A 21050-nucleotide genomic window follows, 5' to 3' on the forward strand; every position below is an offset into this window, starting at 1 on the left:
TTTAAAAGTTGTAATTTTATCCAGCTCTAATACTTCCTCTGCCCATCACCCTTTGCATGGAAAACCTCCCTTTTAAATCGTTCCTCTCTCACAGTAAATCTATATCCTTAAGACAGTGTTTCAGACACTCATACCCTGATTAAAGGACTGTGATCTATGCCCCTCATGATTTTATATACCTTTCTAAGGTCATCTTTCAACCTTATAACCTCCTGGGACAAAAGATCCGAGCTGTCCAGTCTTTCCTTATAATTCAAGTTCCCTAGTTCCAGTGACATTTTTGTGATTTTTTTCATCCATCCTTTTGAGCTTAATACTATTCTTCCAGTAGCTAGGTGCCCAGAAATGCACACAGTACAAGTGGTGTCTCACTGCGTCTTGACATTCCCAACTAGCAGCCATTTCCAGATGGTTTTGGTTAATTTAGGATATTTAACCAGGCATTTCCCAGTGTGACTTGTGTTTGGATGGCTGATGCAACTTTCACAGTTAATGATCATCAAATTACTTCATTTTCCATTCAACACCAATTCACTTGCACCTAAGGCGCAAAGCCTCAAACACTATTGTGACTTGCAGTAGCTGTACATGATCAGATAATAGTTAACGAACTGTATTAGAACCATGTAGAGCATCCATAAGGGCATCCTAAAACCTCACTGTCAAAAAATATATATTCAGTCAAATCTCTTTGCGGTAATACCTCAAAGTCATTATGTGTCTACATAGCTGAATAGAAATGTCATTATCAATAGATTATGCAATCTACAGCAACAGCTATAGGGGTTACAACTTGATTTGCAATACTGCAATTAGTGAGACCGAACATATTATACAGCAGGCTTTATATGTGCTCACACACAATATGAGAGCAGCTACAACATTTTGCACCTTCTAAGTATATTCTGAATTCCAACTATTTATTTACTGGATAGCCAATTGACTTACAATCAACAATATTATTCCTTCACTGGTTATTGTCTAACATCTAATTTTGATCATGCAATTTCAGTCAAGTTAATTAACACCAATGCTTTCCCATTCATTTTGTTAATCATCAAATAAGCAATCAGCGGTTATTAAAACTATTCAAAAATCTGCATTTTTAATAGTGTGATTTTCAGACACTCTCTTAGAAAACAAAAGGAACACACAGTCTATTTTGCAAATTTTAGTGAGCTCAGAGAGAAAAAAAGATTTTGTTTTGCAAACAAATGGTCAAGTTTGTTGACTGGTTTAGAAGACTTATTTTCCAAGACATCAGCAGCAAGCTGAATTAATGATAGAATGTTAGTGAAGCATATTAAGTAAATTCAGCTTGAAATTTTCATGAGACTGCTGGGATCAGCGTTTGAACCCTACTGTTTCTGGCAAGGCATCATAGGGTTCACACTGTGTGCATCATGTGTGCAAATCAGGTGTCGGCTCCAGAGGTATTGCAAGGATGCTGACAGCATTGACAACAGTATTCTGATGTCCCTTTGGGAATTCTCATCCCTGCTGTTGCGACCACACTATATATTTGCCACAATGTAACATTACTCAGCATGCCATGAACTCGCTCGTGCTTTGGATATAAATATATCACAATTTTGGGATGAAGCTGGGGGAAATAAATAATCATTGATCAATAATTCTATTTTGAAATTAAACAAAAACACTCGTTCACAATACTCAATTACATTTTAATCATTCTCCTTTCTTTCCCAACACCATGTTGGTGATTTAAAATATAAAACTATATTCCATTTGTGGCCAAATTCATGTTATGACTCTTATTATCTTGATTAATTAGGACAACATTCATATATGTCCTTTCAAACTAAATGCAACTTCTATGTTAGTCTGTTCTAATACACTTTCCAGTGACACATTATGTAATGTACATTTCCTTGCATCACCTGCCTCTCCCTCCACTCGTGAAAGAGAATCTCTTCACATTATGTTGGAGTGAGTCTCATGTTAATTTTTTCTGGCCACTTGACCAAACCATTACTACCTTGCTGCTGTGTACTGTTTTTTTTTTTTAAATCTCACCATCAGCCACATACAATTGACCAAATTTCTTCTTCTATTACTCGCTTAATTGTATATCTTTAAACATGGGTAATGGAAGTGATTTTGAGTCAATTATTTAGAATAGGATGTGTCAAAGTTAACTCTATCTTCAACTAATGCCTGAACATTCATTAGGAACGTTGCAGGATTAAGATAAGAATCTTGGCAGGTTTTTTTCCTTTGCAATATTGGGTCTTCACACTGATTTGTATTGTTTCACTTAGATTGCCTTTGCCTAATTGAACACAAAATAGGGATTTCATTTCACAAACCAGATCTTCCTATTTGCTTGGTTGGTTTACACTTTGCATAAACTTGATGTTGTAGTGGCCTGGTCAAGGTCAGGAACCCCCAGGGACCGCCACAATGTGAAGGCTATCCTAGAACTTCTCAGTAGTCTTTGTGTGCCACTTATTTATTTGGACTTTGTCCCACAAATAGTTCTGCCACTGGCCGTGTGCTCGACTTTGGCACCTTTGAGGGGGGGGAGGGGAGGGGGGGGGGGAGGGGGGGGGAGGAGGGGGGGGGGGGGGGGGGGGGGGGGGGCGCTGAAGAACAATCGTTCGGATTTCCATTCCCGATTTTTGAATTCATTTAATCGCAAGTCAATTCAATAATTACATTAAAATAAAAAGCGACCCTAACGCCCTCAATGCGTACAACGAGACGGATCGCATGAAGGGGACAAAACATAATGTAAGTCGTGTATTTTGCATATAAACTTGTTTCTTGGGATGGCTTTAATCTAATTTTCTTTCAAGAAAATGTGATTTGGGCCCCATACGAACCGGCAGTGTTTTTCCTGCCGATGTGGGGTTCAAATTCACCGCAAATGCAATGTTCCAATCGATCGCATTCCAGAAAAACCCACTCGCAAGATGATTTTAATGCTCTTTCTTCTGGACAATCATGTCATAAGGGCATCTAAATTGTCTATAATTTGTGTTATTGTCTACCCATAGTCAATATTTTTAGACTAAATATCAGTTTTAGTCCCATGTATTGTGTAAAAAAATAATAATTTTAATTATATTGAGTGGATGTTTCTAGATTAATTTATGAGAATTAAACATTATATTCCTTCCATCTGGGATATAAATTGATGACAGTGAGATTTAAAAATCATGTTATATTGTGAATTCTTGTGTGAATGGGATTAATTTGTTATTTGGATACAGGCTATTTAAAAATATATATACTTTTCTTAAGAAATGGAATCTACAGGATATTCTTAATGGGGAAAGTAGTGGACAGAAAGGCATGTCATGTGTGGTTTGAAGAGCAAATACTTGTAGTTTACAATGCCAAAAGTGAAAAGTTGAGGAAAAACAAAGTGTACAGAGTTGCTTATTGGTTACAATCTGAGGAGTATGATGATGCTACTGATTATGATATGCCAATGTACCAGCTAGCCAACTGATCTTCTCCATAAAGACTTGGTTTATTGCTAGAAATTGTAATTTATTTATCTATCTGTTACGGATTTACAGCATATAATACAGTAATATTAAAGTTCTGATCTTGAGAATGTCACATTTTTTGAATTTTCAAGGCAGTCTGGGTGTTTATTACTATTTCCGTTACAACGGCCAATTTTGTAATTAACTACAAGTAGGTGATTAACTAATTATATGCTTTAATTTCAGGTCATCCAAGTAAGATTTTATATTTGTTTCAGAATGCTTCAATCTGTAATAACAACATTTCATTCAGTTCTCTTGATTTTTAAGAAAGTTATGGGCTTTTGACTGAACTCGATCACATGCTAATTTCCGAGTATGAAAATGGCCATAACGTTTTTGATGCTGAAGATATGAAAGTTAATTAGGTGTTAAATTACACTTCTTTTTATGCTTTATCTGATAGGATAAATTGCAGGCTTGATTTTTAAAATCTCAAAATGTTGTAACATTGCTATAAACAGATGATTAAACACCAAATAGTTCAAATTATGAAGAAACAAGGAACTGCAGATCTGGGTTTTATAAATATTCAAGAGTACTACTCAGGCTACTAAATAGGCCACAGTGTTGAATTTGTTGAAGGTCTTTCAACACTTTCTATGGACATGGGTAGGAGATGGTCTGGCAACCTCGACCAACCTCCTTGCCCAAGCTCTTCCGAATGCAAAATGTCAGGAATTGTAAGAAAAGACACATTCTCTCCTGGAACCTATTAACAGTCTCACTTTCCGATCATTTAACACAATTTCCAGCCCAGAAACCCCTTGTTAAGATCGAATTCTGGTATTAGTACCTCAAAAATAATTGTTAATACAGCACGATAAACAGAATTTTTTTTTTCAATAAAACAATAAAGTTGGATATTTTAAAAGTCACGGGGCAATCCAAAGAATCAGAAATGATGATTAGATCTACACGCGATACATTGATAAATTAACTTCATTTTTCATAGCATTTAAAGGGAAACTGAAAATTAAGTAGTGTATTGAAATACATGTATGTTTTGTGATTTGATAAACACTCATCAATCAAGCATTGGTTTGCTGTACTGGCAACTAGTGCAGAAAGCATCAATACTCCCTGCATGTACCATATTCATGTCGCTCCCACCGTATTAAAAGATATATCATATAGAAACATATCTTCTTTTCATATTAGCATATTGTACATCATGACAGAAGGATGTTAGCACAAATATTGTTTGCTGCTCATCAATACTTCCTATATTTTTTCATGAAGATTAACTAATATAGCTGATCTACATTTTCCATGAAAATACGCAACATCACTTAACAGAGAATCCTCTATTCCACTATTATCAGCTGTACGTTAAAAAAAAAATCAGGTGAAACAAGTTTTGCTGGAGTTAGCTTCTAAAAAGCAAGCAGAATCAAATTCAAGAGAATATTAGATTTAGCTCTTCGGGCTAAAGGAATCAAGGGATATGGGGGAAAAAGCAGGAAGGGGGTACTGATTTTAGATGATCAACCATGATCATATTGAATGGCGGTGCTGGCTCAAAGAGCCGAATGACCTACCCCAGCATCTATTTTTCTATGTTTCTATGTTTCTAAATTATTATCTGAAAAGGCCAAAAAGAGAACGGAAGGAACATTTAATTTTATTCAGTATTAGTCTTCCATCTGAATACCGAGGAAAAATGTGTTGCACAGTGAAGATGTAAAACAGCAATACCAAAGAGAAATAATGACATCTAATTAAAATGAATGAAATCACACAATCTTCACCTTTGGTTTTGATAAATGAAGTGCCATATTGAAATAATAAAATATTTATAATTTGAGAAATCATGACAATTAAGCTTTTCAATCTTCATCAATTATGTAGACTGGCAGTATTTGATGATTTGTTTTCAACAAATTTATACAGTGTGATTTAAAACATAATTTACAAAAGAAAGGAAATTGATCAAAAGATCATAACATCATAACTGATAGGAGTAGAATTAGGCCATTTGGCTCAAGTCTACTCCACCATTCAATCATGGCTGATCTATCTCTCCCTCCTAACCCCATTCTCCTGCCTTCTCCCCATAACCTCTGACACCTGCACTAATCAAAAATCTATCTCTCTGCCTTAAATATATCCACTGATTTTTTCTCCACAGCTTTCTGTGGCAAGCAATTCCACAGATTTACCACCCTCTGACTAAAATAAATCCTCCTCATCTCCTTCTTAAAAGAATGCCCTTTAATTCTTAGGCTAGTCCTAGACGCTTCCACTGGTGGGAACATTCTCACCGCATCCACTCTATCCAAGCCTTTCACCATTCTGTACATTTCAATGAGGTCCCCCTCATTCTTCTAAACTCCAGCGAATACAAGCGCAGTGCCGTCAAATGCTCATCACAAACATGTTAACCTACTCACTCCTGGGATCATTCATGTAAGCCTCCTCTGGCCCCTCTCCAGAGTCAGCACATCCTTCCTCAGATATGGTGCTCAAAATTCCTCACGATTTTCCAAATGTGGCCTGACCAGCACCTTATAGAGCTCAGCATTGCATCCCTGTTTTTGCATACAAGCCCTCTCAAAATAATTGCTAGCCTTGCATTTACGTTCTTTACTACCGATTTGACATATAGATACATAGAAAATAGGTGCAGGAGTAGGCCATTCGGCCCACGAGCCAGCACCGCCATTCAATGTGATCATCCACTATCAGTATCATGTTCCTGCCTTCTCCCCATATCCCTTGATTCTGCAAGCCCTAAGAGATCTATCTAACTCTCTTTTGAATGCATCCTGTGAGTCATCCTCCACTGCCTTCTGAGGCAGAGAATTCCACAAATTCACAACTATCTGGGTGAATAAGTTATTCCTGATCTCAGTTCCAAATGGCCTACCCCTTATTCGTAAACTGTGGCCCCTGGTTCAGGACTCCCTCAACATCAGGAACATGTTTCCTGCATCTAGCATGTCCAATCTCTTAATAATTTCATATGTTTCTATAAGATTCCCTTTCATCCTTCTAAATTCCATTGCATACAAGCCCAGTCATTCCATTCTTCCATCATATGACAGTCCCGCCATCCCGGGAATTAACCTCGTTCCCTTGCAGGTTAACTTTTTGGGTATCAGGATCAGCACTCCCAAGTCCCTTTGCACCTCCACTTTCTGGATTCTCTCCCCATTTCGAAAATAATCAATGCTTTTATTCCTTACTACTAAAATGCAAGACTGCACACTTTGCTTCACTAAATTCCATCTGCCACTTATCCCAACCTAACCAGGTCCTTCTGCAGAGTCCCTGCTTTACCTACACTACCTGCCCCTCCACCTATTTTCATATCATAATAGACTACATGTTTTCTATTCAAACTTTAATCTTAGTAAGGAAAAAATGAAACAGGGAGAATAATAAAGTTGATGAATTTAGTCAAAAAGATGCATGTTTAAAATCAACCCTTATTACTGTATATGCATGCATATCAATGTGTTTCAAAAAACTATTCATCACTTTATTTTAGAAAAGGGAAAAATCCTGAATATGATGATAGTATTGGTCATGACTGAGTTTGCAGGTGATGTGTGGTCGGATGCAAGCCTGGGTGATGTCATATGGAGGACAGGCTGTTGCCCACGCAGCACGTCCCCCCTCTCCATGTCGCTGATCGATCCAAAGGAACAGCAGGGCTGTTACAGTTTGGCACCAGCGCCGTCGCAGGTTGTAGACAATGACGAATTGCCTTAGGGGCTCCAACTCTGGATTTTCTTGAGGTTTACTCCTGGAGCCTTTTCTATGACTGGATATGGCCACATGGCAGTGGAAGTTTTAAATTAAAGTTTTCCCTCTCCTAGATGGACTGCCTTCCCAGGCTGACGAGCCCCATCTGGCCGAGACTCATGGGAGCGGGATCGTCTACCTTCCTGTGCAGGTCTATAGCACCTACCCACTGCTTGATGATAAAGTTATGTTAAATATGATGTAACACATCATCTTTCAATTTATTATTTTAGAACTGACTGTTAAAAATGTATTGACTGTTTTGGACACAGATAGAAAGATATATAAGCTTAGATGAATGAATGGACTTTTATACATTGTTGATTGATGGAAGTACATTAGCAACTTGGGACTTGTTAAAGTTAGTACTTACTGTTCATTTTTACATTGCAGGAAACATGATTAAAAACAATGTTTTAAGGGAGATGACAGTAATTAAATGAATGTCAAAAGGGAAAATAATAAAAATGTGCGTGATAAGTCCCTAGGATCTGATTATTTCTACCTTGGATTTAAATAGGTATAGGTGAGGAAAAGTTAATTGATTCAAGTTGTAATTTTCCAAAGCTTGTGATTTAAGAGATCAGTCATTGGTTTAAAAATTTGCAAATACCTCAATTAACTGCTTGAGAAATCAGGAAAAAATAGGTAGGCTCAAATCTGCCAGTTTACCATCAATTGTGAAGAATTTGCTGAAAACTCTCAAGTGTATTGTAAGGACAAGTGGTGGAGGAGGTAGAGAGGTAATTAAAAATAAAATGAAACCTAATCCCAACATGGTTTGCTCCACCTACCTACAGTATGAGCTCAATTTATATATTTTTAATTTCAAAATAGACTTTATTTAGGTAATATATATGCAATCCATGAACTGTGCAAAAAATTCATCTGACATTTTTGGAGGCTATACAAAATATTCAATACAGTCTACATACATTACTCAAATGTCCCAAATGTAACCCCCACCTTTGCCACTCATGTGGCCCACTGGCATGGAATCCCTTCCCTTATTTTGAGGGTCGTCTCCACCACACCCTGCCCCTCCATGTCCAACATTGGACAGAACCTAGACTGTGGTCCTCCCCTACCAAGCCTTGGCATTGGCTGCAACAAGTTTCAGTGCATCCTTCAGCATGTACTACTGCAGTCTGCAGCAGGCCAGTCGGCAACTTTCCCCGACGGACATCTCGCTCTGCTGGGTGGTGAACAACGCTCGGGCAGTCCAAAGAGCGTCTTTCACCAAGTTGATGACCTTACAGCAGCACTCGATGTCAGTCTCTGAATGCATCTCTGGGAACAGTCCGTAAATCACAGAGTCCTCTGCGACGGAGCTGTTCGGAATAAACCGTGACGAACAATATGAGTTCAATGCCATATAAAACCCAGCAATATCTAAGCAATGTCTAATGCCTTTCATTTCCTTCTCCTCTGGAGTGTATGTAAATACATCTGTTATACAGCCATAGCGAGCTACAGCATGGAACCAGGGCCAGCAGGTCTGCCCTACCGGTCAACCATTTATTAGCATACACCCTTCATTAATCTTTTTTTTTTTTTAAGTGGCCAATTAGCCAACCAACTCGCGTGGCATTTGGGATGTGGGAGAAAACTAGAGCTTCTGGAGGAAACCCATAGGGAAAACTGGCAACCTCCACAATCAGCACCAGGATGAGGATTGAGCATCTATTCTCTGGTGCTGTGATGAAGTGGCTCGAATATATACACGACTGTGGCATCTTCAAATGCATGTTGTTGCTTATGCTTATTGTTCACAAGGACAGTCTGAGCAAAATTGTTGCATAAATGACATGTACCTTATTGGAACTCCTCTTATTTCATGCATACCTTATTGCATGTTTTGCATCAGAGATTAAAATTTCACTGTATACACATATTTTACACCCTAACTCACAATATAATTCCACCACCCCTGTCCCAATAATGTCTGTCTCTACCCCTATCCTACCCTGTAATTTTTACTCACTTAATATTCCCCTTGCAGTATGAAAGATTGCAAATTTGTCAATTTAATTAGTGGCTGAGACTGATGGGGTAGGGATTACACCCCAGGGGGCCACATGAGTGACAAAGGTGTTTTGGTTAAAGATAGATGTGAATAATATTGAGTATGACACTGCTGGAATACTAGAGCATGGAAGAAGAGTTTTTGCACAGTTTTTATTCTGAAAAAAAGTTTACTCCTGAAATTTAAAAAAAAACTAACAAGCTGAAAGTGGAATCTATTGATTTTTTTTAATAAGCCTTAATAATCTGTAATTGTGCATGCTTCCAAAAAATCTTTATATCCAGGTTTCCTGACTGAAAACTCTCCCATTCATAATCCTCCCTGCCCAAATTGAGCAAGCATGGGATTAGGTTGCAAGAGGGTCTCTGTAGATATTGTATAGTTCCCAAAAGTTGCTAAATAAAGTTTAGTTCAAGAAATCATCATCAGAATTGCAAGCAAAAAATGCCCCCAATTACAATACAATGTGCAATTTGTTTAGTTTTATACAAATGAACATTTGCAGTGGATAGTTTCTCTCTTCCCATCCAGCAGGGTTAACAATACTTTGGTGGAGGGGGAAGCTTATCATGTTGCACTGTTTCATACTTTGGTAAATTCTATAATGGTCCTACGATAAAGGCTGTGTTTGTGAACATGGGCACTCATAGAGTCATAGAGTGATACAGTGTAGAAACTATTTCTTAAATGTTGAGATAGCCCTGCCTCAACTATCTCCTCTGGCAGCTTGTTCCATAATCCACCACCCTCAGATTCCTATCAAATATTTTCCCCTTCACCTTAAATCTATGCCTCTGGTCCTTGGTTGACCTACTCTGGGCAAGATACTCTGTGCATCTACCCAATCTATTCCTCTCATGATTTTATACACCTCAATAAGATCACCACTTATCCCCCTGTACTCCAAAGAATAGAATCCCAGCCTACTCAACCTCTCCCTATAGCTCAGACCCTCTAGTCCAGGCAACATCCTTGTAAATCTTCACTGTACCCTTTCCAGCTTGACAACATCTCTCCTATAACAAGTGACCTCACCAACATCTTGTACAACTGCAATATGACCCCCCAACTTCCAGTCTGAGAAGGGTTTTGGCCCAAAACGTTGCCTATCTCCTTCGCTCCATAGATGCTGCTGCACCCGCTGAGTTTCTCCAGCATTTTTGTGTACCTTTTATATTCACTACTCTGACTGATGAAGGCCAATGTGCCAAACACCTTTTTGACCGCCCTTTCTACCTGCGACTCCACCTTCAGGGAACCATGCACCTGCACTCCTAGATCCCTCTGCTCTACAACATTTCGACTCAGCAGGCTTAAAGATAACAATAAATGTTCTGAAAGGCAAAATTTCTCAAAGGCTCCATCTTTCGATGCATGTTAAGATACCTCGTAAATCAAATTTTATTCTCAAAAGTATTTTTGCAGCTCAGTTATATGTACCCTCTTCAATGTTTTATTATTTTGTTTTACAAAGTATATAATCTCAATTATTTTGTTTCTAACATTCCATAAACCTTTAAATGTAGAGTAGAAATACAGAGAAAATGTTGAGCTAAAGCGATCAGCCAAGCTCAGAATTAATCCTTCAAGGAGACCTTGAAGCTTCACATTGTGACTGTTAACTTCCTCGTATACACTAAAAAATAGTGGATTTTGCAGAAGAAAACGATTTATTTCTGGTGCCTTGACTACAAATAAGGAATGTTTTTAAACTTTGATGGAGCTTTAGCTACCAACAGTGATATGGAAACCATTTTCACAGTATTTAAGATAATCATTCGATCACAGAAACTCTATAATACTGCAGGAGAGCTTTTTAACTGAATCAAAGAAACATTGTCACTCTTTTTCCTCAAATCTTCTCCAACAGCCCTGCAGACTTTTTCTCAATCCCTCGTACCAATTGAATTACCTTTTGAAAACAATGATTGAATCTGCTTCTACCATCTTAAATCTTTACAGAAAGTGCATATTGATTTTTGACAATAAAAATAAGAATTGTAGGTTGTAATGTTATCATAATTGATCTGCAATAAAACATTTGAATGAGTCAAATTCAAAACCACGTTGCCCTAAATCCTTAAATAAAATAAAGGATCTAGAAGAGGCTACAGAATTTTACATATAAACCTTTGTAAACCATTTAATGCTTACTTTGTGTGCCCAATGGGTACTGAGATCTGGATCACCCATCACCATCACCCTCACTCAAAAGAAAACAAGAAAATAAAACTTTAAAATACGTTGGTATTGTTTTCTTCTTCATTTCTGTGTTTAAATGCAGTAGACAACAGCTGTCTGCTGAGATCGCACCTACAGCAATTTACCATTAAGAATCATGGGAGATGTGTCACAGCCTTAAAGGACTTTCTCAAGAACTTTCAGCTTAGTTTAGTTTAGAAATGCAGGGCAGAAACAGGCACTTTAGCGTACCGAGTCCGTGCTGACCAGCGATCCCCACACACTAACGCTATGCTACACACACTAGGGACAATTTACAATTTTATCCAACCAAGTAGGCTACAATCCTGTACATCTTTGGATTGTGGGAGCTTGTGGGGAGAACCCACGCAGGTCACAGGGAGTACGCACCAACTCCGGACAGATAGCACCCATAGTCAGGATTGAGCCTGGGTCGAAACCACGCCTATTTCTTTTCTCCAGAGATACTACCTGACCCACTGAGTTACTCCACCATTTTGTGCCTATCTTCCTTTATCTTACTGAGCAGAATTTCTTCTGAAACACTCACTGTTGTGTTAAAACATGCACAGAAACTACCTCCAACCTTTACTAAGAAACTGCAATTATTTTCTCTCAATTGCACATGAAAGCCATTTTGTTCATGTTTTACTGCTTTGGGGACCATTTCTCACCATGGAAAATTGGATTGAGTACCACTGGGTAATAATTGCCTTAACATAGCTCACGATTTTCCAGTATCATTCATGCATGTGGCGATGGTGCCCAAGGCTGCTTGATTAGCACAAATTGCCCAATGTGCAACCTACATCCCCATTCATAACTAATTTATAAGTAAAACAAGAAACAAATATTATGCTAAGTCAGTTGGGGGACATGAATTAAAGATTTCCATCTGGCATATCAATGCGTTGATGTCTGACAAGTGTGAGGTGTTGCACTTTGTATGTCAAACCAGCAACGAAATTCCACAGTAAATGGTAGATCATTGGAGAATATTGCAGAACTGAGATCTGGGAGTAAATTGCACAAAGAACTAAAATTAATTTACCGGTACCACCCCGAGCAGCACAAGCACCTTAACATTTCCTGCCAGTTTTCCCCAAAACCCCATTAAAGCACTCAGCTGTTTTTTTCAATGATTTGAATTAGAATCTTCACTGTTACATAATTAAGAAAAAAATTATCTATACATAACTAAAACTCTGATCTTGTGCTCTTCTGGTTTGCATGGTTTTTCTATTTGCGCAAAAATGGTACATGGTAGCGTACCACCACCTTACACACCATTCTCCTGTGCTCAAGTGCAACAAGTTTTGCTCTGATCGATGGTATAGTTTAAAAGTTATTAAGGTTTTAAAATCTTAAAAACCGCGCATGCGCAGATTGGTCTCCTCTCCTGTCAGTCACCGCCACGCAGATTGGTCTCCTCTCCTGTCAGTCACCCGGGCAAGCAATGCCCCTTTTGGCGCAACAACGCCGCACTGATTGGCCAGGTCCTCTGTCACTCACCAGCGGGGAGAATAAAGCTGAAGGAGCGGAGCGAGCAGAGTTTGTGTATCACCATCAGCTGGAGCTGCGTCGACCAGAGCCTGGCCAACTGCGAGGCCGACTGCTGCAACCTCGAGATCCTGAGGAGGTGAGGAGGGAGTCCCTGAGGCCGACTCTGAGACCAACTCTGAGGCCGACTGCGAGGCCAATTGCTGCAACCTCGAGATCCTGGTGTGGTGAGGAGGGAAAGTAGGGGATTGAGGGAGAGGAGGGGGTAGGGAGGGAGAGGGGGGAAAGCAGGGGAGGTGAGGAGGGAGAGTGGGAAGGAGGGGCAATAGAGGGAGACAAGTGTGGGAGGTAGGGAGTGGGGAATAGAGGGCCAGGTGGGCAATGAGGGAGGTCAGGAGGGATAGTGGGGGGATAGGGAGAGGTGAGGAGTGGGGGAGGTGGGGGATAGAGGGAAAGGAGGGGGTAGGGAGGGGTGATGAGTTTTGGAGGGATGGAGGAAGGGAGTGAGTGACTGACGGTAGGGGAAATTAATAGGAGAGGCGAGGGAGGGATTGGGGAGGGGGGAGGAGAGGGGAGAGAAGAGGGAGGATGAAGAGGAGGGGTGGGAGTGCTGGGGGATGAGGGGAAATGAGCCGTGTCTGCTATGGGTGAATGGTGGAATATTGCGTTGGGGGAACGGGTTGCATTGGGGGAACGGGTGAGTGATGGAATTTTGCATTGGGTCCCACTTAGTCTAGTTTAAGTTACAATTAATAATTCTTTGACTTCCATGCCAGAAATTGTTTCATTATTCATTTAAATAATGAAGAATTACACCATGGCAGGTCATATCAACAATGCTAAATGTTGTGCCCTTTAGTCAAGGAAAATTGTTGCGTTACCATGAACCACTTTAACATGATAGATGGGCCTCCACATTACTTCTTTTTATCCATTGATGGTTCAAGGAATGGTTGATGGTCAACATGGCCTCAGTGGGCCTTTGGGAATGTTTCTATGCTATATCGTCCTATACCTTGCCAATTCCCACTTCTATTATGATTCCGAGGTCTAACTAAAGAACCAATCCATCTTTCTTTGTTAGGTCTTAGTGAGGTAGAAGTTTCCAAGGGCAAAATAAGCTATTCTCATGGCCTTGTTGAAGCATTGTCGGCATGCACTTGCACAGCCACCGTTCCAGCAATCCTTAAGCTTGTATCGATGGCCTGGAGCATGGCTTCAATGGAAGGTCTCTGAAATTCCACTCAGAAATTTAACTTTTTGGAGGGGTCAGAATGCAACAGAGTCTCTGTTCTATCTATTCAAGGTTAACCAGATTTCAGACAAAGAGATGCAAACCCAAAAGTGTGTTAATCCTTTTTATGGCATTGTACCAGGGCCAACAGCTCTGTTATTTCAGCTATTACTTCCCTTGATGCCAGTTCACAAACTGGTAACTTGGCTATTTTAAATATATTCATCACATTTTAACTGTACATTAATTGGTAAAAATTGAAACATTTTAGGCTCTCATCACTTCAGCTACACTTTCACTGTAACTCTAACCATTGTATTTATAGGCACATGCCATCCTCAATGACATGCAAAACAGGCCAAATGGCCACTACAACGTCTTCCTTGGCAGAAATAAATTCAAAATATGTATTTAGCGTCCTGCCGATGACATACACTTCAATCATGGGATCTCCTCTTTGTTCCTCAATTGGTCCCATCTCTCCTCATACAACTCATGTATAATGTACCGGCCTATAGAAGACGTTTCAATTCAATTTTTATGCTGGCTGTCAATCAGAATACTTTTTATTTGCTTCCAGCTCTGCCTTTCATTGCCTTATCTTTTTTCTTGCTGAAGGTGTATCTCAACTTAACCAGAACCATTGTCTCTTTCAGACAACCCTTTAATAAACCAAAGATTTTCCTGGCAAGTTATGATAACATTTAGTCACAATGTTTAGTGTTTTCGCATGCTATTCAAACTATGTTTACATTTTGCTCTTGAAGCATTGTCCTTCCCCACAGTCTCATATATATCAAACAGACATTTGACAGTAAATTGGAGCTTTTTTCCATGAATAAAGAGAAACAACTAAAGCCAGTTGAAAACCGTACTTGCAGCTACATTTATGTCTGTGTCCTCTCCCAGAGAAGATTAATTTAACATGCATTGTGTTCGGCACGGACATTGTGAGCCAAAGGGCCAGTTTCTTTGCTGCACTACTCTATTTTCTCTGACGTTTGTATATATAAGAACAAATTTTAAGAAATAATTCTCAAGATCTTTCAAGTGCTCTATAAGGCCAGTGCACTATTTATACAGCAAGAGGATTTGTTAAATTACATGCCCAATAGAAGTACTTTTTTTGCCACCAACATTATTTTTAAATAGCCTTGCTTGGAATCCCACTGGCATTAATGCTGGTGCATCAAGGGGAATAGGACAAAGTTAAAGAATATTTTATACAAGGGCACTATTCCCTACTAGCAAGGAAATTTGGAAACTGTACCATTTACGAACTTGTGCAATTTTAAAAAAAAGGTTGCAGCATAAAATAATAGATTGCATGAATTGTTCCCACATTATATTCATAAACAATTTCTCATGAGATGGGCTGCTATTCCCTTGAGTTGTTTTCCTTACATTTATTGCTGATTGGATTCTAGTACAAAGCAACTCATTGCTTTTACCATTGACCCCAACCCTGAATACTAAATTTAATGACGTTAATTCTACTGAAGCAGTAATTTTATTTACATGGAATAAAATGGACAGTAAGATGTAGGGAAAAAAAACGGCCACTTGCTCAGTAATTGTGTGCATCTACCTTGGAGTGATTGAGACCAATGGGGACATATGGAGACAATTTTTAACATTGCCATCAATACCGTAATTGCTGGAGCCGACCTTGTGCTTTATATTTGGCCAAACCTTTTTATTTCCTCCAAAATATAATTCACCACATGTTGAGTGATCTGCTCAGCTACCTTAGCTAACCTGGATTAAGCAGTCTCATTTTGGCATGAGCTGAATAAACTTATCTTGGGTTAAATTTGAAATTTTAAGGCCCTTTGTGATCTAATATCATCCCAAAGTGCTTCAGACAATGAGCTACTGTAAAAGGGTTTTAATTGTTGTATTGTAGGAAATTCAGAGTCCTAATGGGCCAGTCCAACTAGGCAACTTTTTAGGCAATGCAGGAGACTATGCAGTCGCCACATGTTCGCTGATGCTTACCGGGGAGTCGCCTTCATGGACGTGAGGAGTTCCCACATTCTGGGAACTAGTCGTGGCCTCATTATGGTCGCTGAGAATTTTTCAATATCTTGAAAAATTAGCGGCGACTAGAATGAAGCCGCCATGGAGAGTAGTGAGAATTCTTGAGCCGTAGGTGGGTCGCAAGAAGGTCCTAGTGGGTTGCCAGGAGGTCAAAGGTTCTCTTAGGCTCTCGTAGGTTGTAGCTGATGCTGACTGGTGAATTTCATTGGCTCATTGGGGAAAATATAACGTAAGCAGTAGTTTTCAGAACAATGGATAATCGAACAGTAATGTTAAATGTCCGCCGAGCTTCACGGCCGTGTACCTTTGGCTTATTAAAAGTTGTCTGGCTTCTTAAAAGTTATCTCCCTCCTTCCTCTCCATCCCCCCCCCCTCTTTTAAAGGACTTATTGTACACTGTGCTAGCCATCTTAATTACAGCGCCAACCTTCCTGTTCTTCGTGGTGTGTGTCTGTATCACCTTGGGTTTGCACCGTGCAAATTTCAGACAGTGCTTCCCCCTGCTTGCCCTGTCCCCCGCCTTTGTGATGTGTTTGTGTGTGTGTGTGTGTGTGTGTGTGTGTTCCAACTTCACAGTCGCCGGCAGTCGCCTGAAAAATCGCCTAAGTGGGACAGGCCCACAAAGCGAAGTCCTACAAACAACAGCAAGAAAATAGAACATTGAAAGTACAACAAAAGAAGAGGCCCTTTGGTTCATAATGTCCATGCCAAAAATGATGCCAATAAACTAATCTCTTCTTCCTGCATGTGATTTATATCCCTCCATTCCCTGCATCTAAAAAGCCTATCTAAAAGCCTCTGAAATGCCATCTGTGTAAACATTTAGTTTAGTACATTTCCTTTAAGCATTCCTCCTCCAACCTTAAAGCTGTTTTTGACATTTTTACACTGGAGAAAAAGGTTCTAAATGTCCTCCTAGTCTATGCCTCTCATAATTTGATATACTTTTAGCAGGTCTCTGTAGATCCCACATATCTTAAGTTTCTGGAACAGCCTACCAGTAGGGACCAATTAATTTAATAAATCCATGTAGAGTTTGTCCACTGTCCTTACCTCAATCACCACCAACACCTCCTCAAGAAAACTCAAACCCATGCTGACATTCTCAGATTAACCCAATCTCTTCCAAATGCGAGAAAATGTTATCCCACATAATTTTCCTGATAATGACTTTCCTTCTCTATAATGCTAGATGTGGGAGAAAGAAGAGAACTGAAGACAACACAATGGTTCAATGTAGTCAACAATATTGGTAATGTCCCACAATTACTATGGAGGTCATCCTCATCATTTGATGCAAAAAAGTATATAAAGCTAGTATGGCAGCAATCTGTCGTGAAATGGAGATACAAGAAACTGCAGATGCTGGAATCCTGTTTGAAACACAAAGTGCGGGACTAACTCAGCGGGGTAAGCAGTATCTCTGGAGGACATGGATAGGTTACATTTTGGGTTGGGACCCTGGTCTGAAGATGGGGCCTGATCTAAAATGTTACCTATCCATGTCCTCCAGAGATGCTGCCTTCACATTGTGTTCAAAGAACTCAGGAAATTTGTTTTCAAATGCAATGAGATATTATACGACAGAGTTCTTACTTCTTTGATAATCACTGATGGCCATCCAATCCAGGCATTTGACCTCCAGGGTGGCACAATAGCACAGAGGTAGAGTTGCTGCTTACTGCGTCAGAGATCCAGGTTCAAGCCTGACCATGGGTGCTGTCTGTATGGAATTTGTACATTCTCCTGGTGACCACGTGGGCTTTCCCTGAGTGCTCCAATTTCCTCCCACACTCCAAAGACGTACAGGTTTGTAGATTAATTGGCTTCGGTAAATGGGGAGCACTGGTTGGTGTGGATGCTGAAGGCTCTGTTTCCATGCTGTATCTCTAGCCTAAACTAAAGTAAAACTTTGAATCTGCCCATCCAATCCCATCACTAGGCCAGCAAATCAGTCAAGCTCATTGGCTTTGGCCTGTAATATGAATTAAGATGCAGCTAAGTAAAATTGCCACCATTCCTTTTTTGGTCTATTTTATCTTTTGCTGTTAAAAGGCATTCTCAAGTAAATAATGCATTTTATGTTCAACATTATATTGGACTTCAAAATGCTAAGGAATGATGGAATTATTGGGCTGTCGGAATTATTTTGTGGCGGACCCAGAACTCGTTAAGGTGGGGGCGGAGGGGAACAAAGGTGAGGCCTCTGCTGAGGACAGACCATTCCATATTAGAAAGGGGGAGGTCAGAAGGGATGGTTAACACACGGCAAGGGAAGATTGGTCTCGACCTGAAACGTTACCTATTCCATCTCTCCAGAAATGCTACTGTCCCACTGTTACTCCAGCATTTTGTGTCTACAAGGAATGATAGTTGGTACACAAACATGCTGGAGAAACTCAGCGGGTGCAGCAGCATCTATGGAGCGAAGGAAATAGGTGACGTTTCAGGCCGAAACCTTTCGGCTCGAAACGTCACCTATTTCCTTCGCTCCATAGATGCTACTGCACCCGCTGAGTTTCTCCAGCATTTTTGTGTACCTTCGATCTTCCAGCATCTGCAGTTCCTTCTTGAACACAGGAATGATAGTTGTTCATTTGCAGATTTATCGTGCATTTCCTGTAAACCAATGATGATAGCACGACGTCTTGAACAATACGATGACACAGTTTGCATGAAATCCCTGTCTCACCAGAGGAATCTTCCATACTTGGCTTTTTATTAGGTACAAAACTATGCCTGAGTGCAAATTCAATAGATATGCCATCAGTTTGAAGAAGCTGAAAAAGAGAGCACTTACCCATGTAAAGGATCCAGAACTATTGCTCTTGGGTGTGACATTTGTCCTTCCACCAAGGTCTTCCGGGTCTGGGATGCCTTTTCCAGTCTTGCTACACTTATAGACTTTTTGTAGCTATCATCAGTCCAGTACAAGTTATTTCCGATCCAGTCCACAGCAATACCTTCAACATTATCCACACCTGGAAGTTGAAAGTACAAATACTGATCATGAGTCAAATGGCCTTGTGGTGCTATCTTGGTGTCAATCATATGTTCACCTCTTAACTCAGAGTGAAAACTGAGACAATGTTTCCTACTCCTAGATACAATGGATATACTTGGCGATGTTTACATCAACACTGTTTAGATAGTTGTCATCTCTCACATCTTTATATTGATGGAATAAAGCAAGGTGGTGTGCTTCTACAGAGGATGTGTGATTTTGTTTTCTTATAAGCATTCTAATAACGATCTCAGGCATTATGACTATTCAGTTTGTTTTCATATTGCAGTTGTGTATCACAGCAAAATGTAGAGAAGCTTTAACCATCTGATAGGCCCTTCCTAAGATGGCGTAGTAGCTAGATAACACTGTGTGCTGATCCCAGAAGTGAACCAGGTATCATCCATGACAATCAGTCCATTCTTTTAAATATTAAATATTAATTTCAACAGCAGCATTTCTTACATTAACTATGTTCTTTCTACCACTACCTTTGACCTATCTTTAACTGGACTTTATCTTGCACTAAACATTGTACCCTTTATCCTTTATGCGTACTCTGTGAACAGCTTGATTGTAATTATGTAGTCTTTTCTTTGACTGGCGAGCACGCCAACAAACTGCACCTCAGTACCTTGGTATACGTGACAATAATAAACTAAACAGTGAGCAGATTATTGTTTAATACAGTTTCATTTGAGAGCACTGCTCGAAAGTAGCTCCATTACTTTGTAATACAGATTTAATTAACTGATAGGGCTCGTAATTGGTCGGGTTGAATATGTCTTGTTCTTTGTCAACATGCCATCCTTGGGCAATTTTCAATATTGCTGGATAGAGGCCAGAGTTGTAGTTGAACTAGAACAATTTGATGTTTATGTTATATAATTGAATGTGATTTCCTCGTTAAATTATTACTATTTAACTGAAATACTTCTGCTTGGCCACAGTCTTAAGGCTTGCTTCCCAGTTATAGAATTGCTTTTCCAAGTGAACCTTGCATTCAGCTAATTTGATCAAGTTCAATCAAAATGTGAAAACTTGGTCTTGCATGCAAGATTACAGACTCCTCAATACCTTGTGTCTACAAAGTGGAGTGACTTAGATTGCAGATCCTTGAATCCGACACATTGGTCAAACCTTTCCAAAAAAATTACCAATAATTTCGTAAAATATGCAGAAAATCTGCCCACTAAACTTCGCCAGAATAAACTTGATACATCCATGTGATGCATGTGAACAGAGAAGAATAGCTGTGATCAAGAATTGTGTGTAACAGATTTTTTTTCCTGCACTCCTCTCTTATAAATGACTCCTTGCCTTTGACATATCTCATCTCACCAAACTGCTTCTTTATTCAACATTCACGAACTTAACCCATCCCTCCCTATTAAAATAAAACTAACAATCCTAAACAAAGTTTCCTCTTCACCGTTTCCTACTTTCTTCTTTCTAAATTTCATAATACCTTCAACCTCTAGATACCAACCCATGTTAATTTCCAAACAAGCTTCTGTCAGATTATTCTTGTATATTTCTCTTTGCATTCTCGGTACATCTGTTTGTTTCAAATTCAATATACATTGAGATACAATGTCTTTCATTTGGCTCTTTCAGTAGAAAAATAGAGTCAAGAGGCATACAATACAGAAACGGGCCCTTCAGCCCAACTCGTCCACTCACCCAAACTGTTCACTCACCCAATCAATTTCCCCTCTTGATTTTATACTGCTCTAAAAGATCACCCCTTAGCCTCCTGCACTCCAGACAATAAAG

General features: G+C 39.5%; 1 protein-coding gene across 1 annotated transcript in view; it reads right to left on the reverse strand.

Annotated features, from left to right (window-relative positions):
• Window positions 1-21050, reverse strand: part of LOC129699151 (low-density lipoprotein receptor-related protein 1-like) — an 877455-nt gene that overhangs the window by 702401 nt on the left and 154004 nt on the right. The window contains exon 7 of the mRNA XM_055638819.1: window positions 19071-19251. Coding sequence (XP_055494794.1) covers window positions 19071-19251 — 181 coding nt within the window. The remainder of the gene's footprint in view (window positions 1-19070; window positions 19252-21050) is intronic.

The sequence above is a fragment of the Leucoraja erinacea genome, chromosome 7 (assembly GCF_028641065.1).
Source record: "Leucoraja erinacea ecotype New England chromosome 7, Leri_hhj_1, whole genome shotgun sequence".
Taxonomy (NCBI): Eukaryota; Metazoa; Chordata; class Chondrichthyes; order Rajiformes; family Rajidae; genus Leucoraja; species Leucoraja erinaceus.